This window comes from Etheostoma cragini, chromosome 3 (genome assembly GCF_013103735.1).
Source record: "Etheostoma cragini isolate CJK2018 chromosome 3, CSU_Ecrag_1.0, whole genome shotgun sequence".
NCBI classification, from domain to species: domain Eukaryota; kingdom Metazoa; phylum Chordata; class Actinopteri; order Perciformes; family Percidae; genus Etheostoma; species Etheostoma cragini.
In genome coordinates, this window is record NC_048409.1 from 11,986,360 (window position 1) to 11,997,539 (window position 11,180).

The 11,180-nt window shown below is 39.5% G+C and overlaps 1 protein-coding gene across 2 annotated transcripts; it reads right to left on the minus strand.

Annotated features, from left to right (window-relative positions):
* Nucleotides 1-8,048: 8,048 nt before the first annotated feature.
* On the minus strand, nucleotides 8,049-10,409 carry gemin7 (gem (nuclear organelle) associated protein 7). Of its 2 annotated transcripts, none has more exons than XM_034867847.1 (2): nucleotides 10,260-10,409; nucleotides 8,049-9,366 (listed from the first exon to the last, which is right to left on the minus strand). In XM_034867847.1, the coding sequence occupies exon 2, from the start codon at nucleotides 9,343-9,345 to the stop codon at nucleotides 8,959-8,961; it is 387 nt and encodes a 128-aa protein (XP_034723738.1). In that variant the 5' UTR covers nucleotides 9,346-9,366; nucleotides 10,260-10,409; the 3' UTR covers nucleotides 8,049-8,958. The 2 variants fall into 2 exon arrangements, with proteins under 2 accessions (XP_034723738.1, XP_034723737.1); XM_034867846.1 differs by having other exon boundaries at nucleotides 8,049-9,356; nucleotides 10,260-10,404.
* Nucleotides 10,410-11,180: the final 771 nt, after the last annotated feature.

The following is an 11,180-nucleotide window of genomic DNA, read 5'->3' on the forward strand; positions in this document are numbered from 1 at the left end:
AACCAATTATCTACATCAAATACACCTGCCTCACCTCGTTACCTGTATAAAAGACACCTGTCAACACCCAAACAACCAGCATCCAACATCACCACCATGGGCAAGACCAAAGAGCTTTCTACGGACATCAGGGACAATATTGTAGATCTGCACAAGGCTGGGATGGGCTACAAGAGAATCGGAAAGCAACTTGGAGAGAAAACGTCAACTGTCGGTGCAGTTATCAGGAAATGGAAGACGCACCACACCACCGCCAACCTCCCTCGGTCTGGGCCTCCACACAAGATCTTGCCTCGTGGGGTGTCCCTGATCATGCGAACGGTGAGGAATCATCCCAAAACCACAAGGGGGGAAGTTATGAATCAACTGAAGGCAGCTGGGACCACAGTTACAAATGAAACGGTTGGTAACACACTACGGCGTCATTGATTGAAATCCTGCAGCGCACACAAGGTCCCCCTGCTCAAGAAGAAACATGTACAGGCCCGCATGAAGTACGCCATTCACCACCTGGACGACTCATAAGAGGCCTGCAAGAAGGTGATGTGGTCAGATGAGACCAAAATAGAACTTTTTGGCCTCAACTCAACTCGTCGTGTTTGGAGGGCAGAGAACACAGAGTACAACCCAAAGAACACCATCCCCACTGTCAAGCATGGTGGTGGCAACATCATGCTTTGGGGGTGCTTTTTAGCCAAGGGGACGGGACAACTCCATCGTATTGTGGCGACAACCTCGGAACCTGAATGATTTGGAGGCTGTCTGCAGGAAGGAGTGGGCCAACATCCCTGCCAAAATGTGCACAAACCTTGTCACCAACTATAAAAACCGTTTGACATCTGTGCTGGCCAATAAAATATTAACATGCTGTTGGTCCAGGGGGTCAAATACTTGTTTTTCCTCATCAGATGGTTATCAATTTTAATAAATTCATATTATGTGATTTTCTGGAATTTTCTTTGGGATTCTGTCTTTCACTGTTAGAATGTACATATGATTAAAATTATAGATTGTTGCATTCTTTGTAAGTGGGCAAACCTGCAAAATCAGCAAGGGGTCAAATACTTATTTCCCCCACTGTACATAAACATAAACAACATATGAGAAACCAAACAGAGTAACAGATAGCATACATTGTATTATTATTTTAAGGCACTATCAAACAAAATTGGCAGTTTGCCAGGCTGGAAAGTGACTGTGAGTTAAATGCTAGTGACAATGCTAACAAGCGGTTGTTTGGCATATGTCATGTTTATACACATACAAATCTTAATTCAGTGTGTTTGCAAGCTAACATTAGCTAATTAGGGATCTGAATGTTTATAGTATTTGGTAAAAACCAAGACACTGGAAAAAAACTCTGACCTGATGATTGCACTATATGAAAATTAGGAGAGTCACAAAAGTAATTATAATTCATCCTAAGGCCAACAGAAACGTCCAGCCAGTAGTATATATGTGTTTGTGTGTGTGTATATATATATATATATATATATATATATATATATATATATATATATATATATGCCAGTCTGAACAAGCAATGGACCAACCAACAAGCCATCTCTACGGCTTAAAACAGACATTATTCACTTGGTATCTATACGTGCAAAACACAAGAAACACATTTGCCGCCCTTTCCCACAATAAGACTCACAAACCAGTCAGCAAATGGCAGCCCTGCCACTTCTGATTGGTTCGGAATAATGGTCACAGATGGTGAATTTATCCAATCAGTGCCGATATCGGTGGGTCTTCAGCATCACAGACACTAATTAGCAGCATCTTCCTGTGTTTACTCCTGTGGGAAAGGGAGTGGAGCACAACGGAGTCTACAGACTTATAGATAAATAAAGATAACTTTAATCTCAATCCTAATGGGCATTTCCCTTCTCCTCCCACCTACTCATGTGTCTTCCTGTCTAGACTTGAGTTGTGCATATGTTCCCCTTACCAATGCGATGCTATGGCAACATCTTGATCACAAACGCAACTCCCATGTCTCTTTATATCGGTCATTTACAGTAGCATTCACTGACTTCACAAAGTTGCAGTTCATATTGGTGTGACTAACATGCAGTATTTGTTAAGAAAACCAATGCTTTATTTCTTCAAGTGGCCTTAAAAAGACACCAGTGTAAAACTAGTGTACTGTAAAAACAGTTTTCAATTTAAACAGTTTACACTTGGCAGCCCAATGCAAAAGCAAATCAGCCCAATATGCTGTTGCATTAATATTCACCCTTATCACAAATAAAACATAATGCTTGTTTGGGGCCCAGGCTCCTGCTCAGTAGGGTCCAGCTGGCACGCTCCCCTGCCAGCCTCTTTATCTCCCAGGCCACTTGAGTCGGGAAGTGAGACTGCCACACAGCGTTTGGTCCTCACAATCGCTGGAGCTCCTCCAACATTCCCCGCGGGTGGCAACTCAAACAAACCTTGGGACTGACTGTGACTCAGCCATTCCTTTCGTGTCTGCCTGTCTGGCTGCCTCAACAACACCTCCAGTAAGCACTGAATGTCACCATGCAGTCATACTTATATACATGTGGTCCTGAATGATTGTACTGCTTTTACATACATTGATGTAGATGTTTGATTTTCTTATTGTCATTGATTGCTGTGATAAACGATTTTACACCATACTGATTCTTTTAATCAAAACTATTCAAAAATGAAGATAAAAAACAGACCTTACCCGCAAAAACCTTCCGTTATGGACTCTTCCTATGTCCTATATGACACACATTCAATAGTTTATAGTACTCATGGCATTGTGGGATTGTTAGCCGTTTTCTTTCCACTGTGAACATTTGTGAGGTAGTCACGGAATTCACGCTTAGAATTCAGACGCTCAAATAAAATGGTGTGAAGTAAATGTAATGCACTATGTTGTAAACAAGGTGTGATTTCAGTATAAAATGGAATGGAATGGTTTTTGCTGGTAAATGATCAAAAAGCCTAAAAGTATTGGACAAACTTTAATCAATTTTGAACTGATGATAGCCCCAGGCTTAAAGTCAGGGGATCACCAAAGTCATCAGAATACTGTATACCCATGCATGTACGTACCAAGTGTTGTGCAAATACATCTAGTACATTGGATGCTTTAACGTGATGGGAGCTCAGGTCCCGTCACCGGGACGTAAACTCGCCGTTTTTCGGAAGTGCTGACTTCTCTCATAAATTGCAAGCATTAAACCGTCATACACATGCTCATGCCATACATCATTTGAAAGCTTAACGTCTCCTGATTCCATCGAGCCCACACACGAAGCAATAAGGTGACTCACAACGGTTATAATCATGTTCTGAGGTAAAGAAACACAGAAAGATTTGAGTCTAATCGAGTGTGTGTTTCCTACCTGTCTCCTCGTGTCTTTAACCACAGCGGTGAAAGATCGCCAAAAACCTCAGTTTCCTACATCGAAAACACCCTAAGGTATTAGAATATCCAAGCCTTGTAATCCATAATTATCTGGTCCCTTCACAATCTTGTAGTTTCAGCCCAAGTTTTGACGTAGAGAAATCTAGATAGTGCATCATTTCTCGGTTTTTATCGATTGTAACATTTTCCCTGTGCGGGCTAGAAATCAAATCGACACACCATTAGAATCTGTGCTGCTTCTGCAGAGTCCAATGAACCTTGTTCCCAGCCAATAGCATCAGCCTATCAAGAGATATCCTCAAGCTAAGCCAATAATATCGCAAAGTCGCCATTGGGCCCACCTGGGAAAGATTGACAGTGGAGCCCACGAATTAGAAGATAAGGTCATAAAACTGGCATCCCTGTGTAGCCAATAAGAAGACGAGTTGATTGATATCAAACATGGCCAACAAAAACTATTCCTGTGATCTCTTACAGCTGTCTGAAGGCAAAAATATGGCCTTCTGATGGCATTTCAACATTTCATGAAATTATGATTACTTATTTCTATAAATCTATGTATGTACTTCTTTCAGACATATCTGTGAGTGATGTGGATGTGTTTTTGTATTTCAGAAGTTTTGTATTTAGCACTTTTTTGGCTTTTTTAGAAATAAGAAATAAGACAAACGCACAGACATATCTGTAGAAATACATTCATATAAAATCCATTTTATTACTCATTTTTTTCTGGATTTTTTTCTGTTCTAAGTTAAGACATGTGGCTAGAGTACTATTTTAGTATATAGCCCATGTAATATGCTTACAGTAGTGTTTTTTATCAATTTTTCAGATGATTTACTTGGACGGAAATAGAGATTCTGTGTTCTAACCTCTGTAGCTCTGTGTCAGTAAGGCCTAGTGTCACAATGCCACTAGAAACAACAAGTTGAGAGTGTTAACTTCCCAATGAACTCAGGGTCATCCCAGAGGGCCAAAGCATGTGGAAACTGCAGCACTTTTTTAAGGGTAAAAATTTAGGCGAGAAAATCATATATTTTCAAGTGTCTCTAAAGAGGTTGGATAATTGAGTATTTTGACCTGTTGGTGGCACTACAGTAAAGACCAGGGGATCACCTAAGTCAGTAGGATTTACCCTCAAGGGACCAAATGTCCGTACAAAATACCATGACAATCCAACACTATTTGTTGAGGTATTTCAGTCTGGGCAAAGTATATACTGAAGGACATTGCTATCCCTTTGGTCCAGTGCTAATACAGCTAAAAAATAAGATGCATAAAAGCGACAGAAAAGAAAAATAGTAGGTGACATTTAATTGAAGCTGGAAATACGAAATGCCTACAAAAGATGTTATTTAATGGTCAAGATTGAAAAGTCAAATTATCAGATAACCACTTTTTTTTTCTTCAGTTTTGTAAAGAACTCGTCAGCTGGCTGTGCAAAATCCCCATCACACTGCTTGACTCATATTTATAAATTCATGCAACCTTCTTGTGCTCTTTTTGCGTCATTTTATTTATTGTCATCTACTGTGTTATATTAGTCTGATAGAGTAATGCCTGTTACTTAGTCCATACAAATACTTGTTATCACTTGAATCATCATCATCTACTCCAACATCTCCAACATGCCAGTGAGGTCACTGCCGAATTATTTGAAGCTGCTTGCAGGAGTTTGGGGCAAAAGGGTGATTAAGTGGTTTTGTGAGTTATCAGACACTTACAAGGAAGTGAGAGAGGGCCACAAACAGGAAGGAGCGGAATGTGCTTCCTGTTGGCCAGTGGTGTAATACGGGGCAGATTCCTTGTACCATCGTAGCTGACACACACACACACACACACAAAGATGTTTTTGCACTGAAGAAAAGCAGACTGGTCAGGAAAGACAAACAGTAAGGGTAGATAACATTGAGACAGTGTGTCCCTGTGCACAGCCACAAATCCAGCTCGAGCTCTTTGGAGGAGATCATTCTCATCGCCAATTCATTTTTAAAACATATACAGTAGATTCTCATGTTCATATCTTAATTTTGTCATTTCCCTACAGTCATGATGTGAAGCTAGAGAGGCAACACATAAGACACACTTGAAAAACATGACATGTTTTGTGTCTTTGTGGTCGTATATGATTAAAAACTGTCACTAGTGTTACATTTTTTTACATCTTTCTTACTATATTATTTACAAAGCCATGCAGAGATGTCCCATGTAGCAAACTGCTCTGGCCCATAATAAAACCTTCATTAACTAATTTCTTCAACCACACAACTAAACAGTAAAGTTGCGGGGTGCAGAACCAAAAAAATAACGTGAAAGATGCTAAAAACACTCCCAAGAGTTGTAGGGAAAGCAGGAATTCCTTGCCCTCATCACCAGGAGAGACTCACATTACGTTACCTAATCCATCGTTACTAAAAGAAATATTGATAATAAGTTTTAATGTGTGCCAATCTAGCGACCACATTCTGAGTTATGATGAAACATGCACAAGTTGAATGAGCTAATTGGATTACAGTTCACTGGAATTGTACATAACCTCGTAGGGTTTCATATGAATGATACAATAGATTGATAAAGAGGGCAAACACAACGCAGGAGCTTATTAATTGATGGCAGTATTTGACCAACATCATCAAATTAGAAGTTTGGACCACACTATTATGGCCAGATTTGAATATTTTATAACATTGCATATCTATATGAAGTCAAAAATCAGTACTTGGAAATACTTCATCTTTCCATTCTCTGCCTTTTGCCTATTTTTCTGTATCTATCTGTATTAATGTCTTCCAACAGTTTTTTGTTGATGTCAGAATTAAACTACTGTACAATAAAAAGTATGTTTGCTTCAGAAATAGAGTGAAGCAAAAGCAAACATAAATGGAATTCCCTGTTTATGTAGCGTGTGTTCCCCGCTGATGTCACAGAGGTGAGAGTAAAAACTTAAGGCGCAGGACCCTGTGAAATTAACATTGGTTGTCCTTGAGGGCTTCCTGATTGAATCACAGAGTCTATGACGTCATGCGAGGTTTCAGTCATATTTAGGATTAGGGAGGGAGGGCGAGAGAGAGAGAGAGAGGATGAGTCACTGCCTCAGTGATGACTGTCTCCACTGAGTGGTCAGATAATTCAGGAACAAAAAGAGACACAGACGCAGCACGGCCGCCTAATGGCACTCTAATAAAATGACTTATTGGGAACTCGCAAAATAAACCTACCTACCTTTTAGTTAGATTAAATAGTATTGATGTCCCGTCCTCCCCTACCCATGGTGCTGCTGCTAAACAATGACAAATCCTGTTCTTCTTCTGTTTTATATTTATGACCAAGGTGTTGAATAAGTGACAAATAAATGAGTGTGCTGCCATCAGATGTGGGCTTAGTGTCAGCAGAGTTAGGCAACTTAAACATTTAGAAAGGATTTAACATGCACCTGATCCATGTAAGACCTCAGTACATTTGAGGTAGATTAATTAAGCTCTACATTGCACTCTATAAGTGTTTTGGAACAAGGTTCCCTCTGGTGTTTTCTGGTTCTGATTGAAGTTCTATATTCATACACAGAATGCTGAATGGGCCTACTGGACACAGGCCCAGGGGCTCAATGGGTCTCGAGGCCCCTTGAGCCTGAACCTCTAGTGACTTAACAATTATTGTTGGTAAAACAAAAAAAGCAAAGCAAAACAATCAATAAAAGATGGAAACAATGACCTTAAAGAGAACCAAAACAACTACAGACGCATATTGACTAAAGACACAAAATGACGAGAAGAGATGACCAGAAATAAAACTACCTCAAAGAGAAGCAACTAATGCAAAACGACTACAAAGAGATGAAAAACAAAGAAGTAAAACAACTACAAATAGACAAATCTACAGAGAAAAATGTTTGCAAGGGACGCAAAATAACTACAAATATCTACTACAACGCAATTCAAAACAACTGCACGGATGCAAAAACGGCTGCAAAGAAAAAACAAACACAGACACGCAAAACTACTGACACACAAAAACAACTACTAACACTAAACTGCCACAAAGAGAAAACAGTATGACAAACCAGGAGTAGGACTGGGCATTATGTCAGTATTATGTTTATATTGTGGTATGAGACTAGATGTCATCTTATATTTTGGATATCGTATTATCGTAAATGGCTAAGTGTTGTCTTTTCCTGGTTTTAAAGGCAGCATTAAAGTAAAGATAATTTTCTGTGTTACCAGACTGTTCTAGCTCTTCTATTATTTTTTACCTTTACCCAGGTAGTCTTTATATCTACATTACTGAAGACTAATTATCTTAAATCTCATTGTGAAGATATTTTGTTAAAGCACCAATTATCAACCCTATAACATTGCCACAATATCAGCATCCAGGTACTAGGACATGAATAGTGCAATATCTGAGTTTCTCCACATGGCCCAGCCCTAACCAGGAGCAGGAACGTCTTTCTCCAGGATCCTTCGGTGGGGCGGCTGCTTGCCCGATACGGTTGCATGGCCACGACTCATTCTGCTGAAAGTCAGTTTCCACTTCCCTGCAACATCCAGCTGTCCACCATTTGACAGCCGCCATATTTGTTTTTTTAAACCAGTCAAAAACTCAATAAACTACAATGTAAGACAAGAAAGGGCAGTATATTCTCACAAATGCAAACCTGAACCATTAAATGTTTAATTTGAAGGCTTCTTAGAAAATGCTGGGTGACATACACTACACTGGTCACACCGTGGACAAAACGATGAACTAGAAGACTATTGGAGTTATGGACAACTATCTCCAAGCAGTGTATCAAAGGAAAACAGGAAAATGCAATTTGCTCCGGAAATGAAATATTTGATTAAAAAAAAAAGATGATCAAATATGATATAGCTTTGATGGATATGTCTGATATGAGGGTTACACACATGCATGACAAGTGTTTTAGTCAGACAGCAATCTTTTTAAGTGTCTTGTTAATTTTTCCAAATAGAACACAACATGGCCATTCACATATTAAAGTTGGTCAATAATTTAAAGTGCAAGGTTTCATTTGCTTTGAATTAAATGAAAATTCATATCACAAAAGGAAGACAGAAAGTAGATTAAAAAAGGCTATCCCCATTAATTCTACAACTTTCTGGACCTATTACGCTGTAGCTGAAAGAAATAAACCGTGAATGTCTCTCCCTCTCTACCTACGTTTTCGTATAGATTACAAACAGTTGTTTCCCGGATGTGGGTAACTAATGTAAAAACACTAGTAATCATTGGCAACATTATCATTCAATCAAAATTTTGGTCAAAAATCAGAATTCACCTTATCTTAGTGCAACGTCTCTCTTGAAACACAAGCATATGGCTCCCTCTTGTGCTGAACAAGTGGGACTGCCTGTCAGTGTTGGATATTTGAAAGCAAGTACAAATGCCTGAACAACACAGGATTGAAACCCCTACAAAAATAGAACCAATTTTACAAACTCTCACAGTGTGAAAACAGAGCTCACTTGCAGCAACAAATGAGACACCCAAAGTGAATCTCACCCCAAAGAGAATATTCTGATTAAACAGGAAACAAAAGCCTCAAGTGTTCATGCATCAAAACTGAATGAAATCACATCCTGACATCTGATCAGTGCCTCTTTTTGCACTCCGATGGGAGTGTGCAGGTCCGACACCTGAAAGTTCATCACGTCGATATCAGACGCTCCAAACGTGGCCTCCACCTTCACCCTCTCATACATGTGAAACTGAACCTTCTTGTTGGTCATGGAGAGTAGACATCGGAGGAAACTCTCCCTCAGCACAGATCGCGCGTGCTGCTCTTTTGGCAGCTGCTCAACATCTGCCTCGGACACAGCCGAAGTGGGAATGGAGGTACGACAGAGAGCGATAAAACGGGGTGATTTGGGGTCAAATCCGCGGCTGTTGGGGTCAGGTCCTTTCGGCAGGCGGAGCACAGACACCGGCGTTGCCATGTTGAGTCTCTCTGTCAATACCAATAAAAGAAAAAACAAAATTCATTATCACTAACTAGGCAATATGCCCACTATAAAAACAATTTTACTTTTTAAAGAAATTAATTTGGCATCTACTCTCACACAGATAACCAGAAGATTAAATGATGAACCAAAAACAAGGATTTTGTGTTTTCTGTGACTCAAATAATCAATTACCAATGATTAATGTACTATGGAAATATGTTAAATGCCATTGCACATAATAAAATATCTTTTGGGAAGCATCATAGAGTCTGAAACTGCAGGCGCCTTTTTATCTTGGGATTGCTTTTGCTTATACTGTGCATGTGGTATCATGTTGGGATGTCCACACACTACCTCAAAGCACTTAATGATAGGTTACCAACAGAGTATGGCTGCCAATGTCTCACTTTTGCCTTTACTTGGTTATTTTTTACATTTTGAGTGCCTATACTAATATGTAGCTACAATACACAGGTTGGTGTGTCAAGTGTAGTGGCAACAAACACGACTGTTTTTTGCTTTGTATGCTAACTTCATGCAGGTTAACGTTAATTCACATGGATACAAGTTTTTGATGAAAACACAGCTTATTAGGCTACCTTTATAGTTTGAACTGCTGTTATGTTAACGTTAGGTGGGAAGCTAACGTTAAGCTGCGATATGTAACGTTTGACTTTTAAGCTAACAGGTGTCAAGCATATCTGCCTACAAAGCAGCAGGTCGTCCCACAAGGCAGAGACACATGTTGCATCGGAAAGTCTATTATGTTTAGCTAGAGTTAACGTTGGTTGCTCAGATAAAAGCTGGTATAACTGAACACAACAAGACCGCAAAACACGCTTCTTCCTCACAGCAACGCACTCAAGTCTCACTACAACCCTCTACTGTCCACTCTTACAGTTACTCACTGTTTCCTCCAGTTATCAGCATCTGTAGCCTAGCTAGTAGCAAAGATACTCACAACTTTCTGGTAACGTTAGTAGCATAGTTAGTAGCTATGATAGCAGGCTAGCAGCCAAGTGCGTCTTCATGTATTTAAGAATGTTGCATCCAGCTTATTACTGCATTACCGCCACCTTCTGCTCCGGAGGGGGAATCAGACTGACTTAGAATCAAAAAATTCCCTTCAGAAAAAAACAAAACAAAACAAAACAAGTAGACTACAACCTTTACTTCTGAATTGATAATGGGCCTAAAGTACAAGCAAAAAAATGAGCAGAAAATAGAAATATACAAGTAAGGCAAGGCAAGGCAAGGCAGCTTTATTTGTATAGCACATTTCAGCAACAGGGCAATTCAAAGTGCTTTACACAAAATCATTAAAACAGATAAAACACAAGTACAAACAGTTAAAAGTCATAAGCATTAAAAATCAATAAGACACATGAATAGACAGTTGAAAACAAAATAGAAACATTAGGACACATAAAACACCAGAATAAAAGTTACAGTGCAGCATAAGAAAGAAATGAGCATTAATTTAAAGAAAGGCAGCATCAAAAAGGAAGGTCTTCAGCCTTGATTTAAAAGAACTGAGAGTAGCAGCGGATCTACAGGTTTCAGGGAGTTTATTCCAGATATGAGGAGCATAGAAACTGAAAGCTGCTTCAGCCTGTTTAGTTCTGATTCTGGGGACAGAAAGTAGACCTGTCCCAGATGACCTGAGAGGTCTGGGGGGGTCATATTGTAGTAGCAGATCAGAAATGTATTTTGGACCTAAACCGTTAAGGGATTTATAAACTAGCAAGAGTACTTTGAAATCAATTCTTTGAGACACAATTTGTAAAGCATTGCAAATTCTACTTGTATCTAGATAGACAGATAGATGG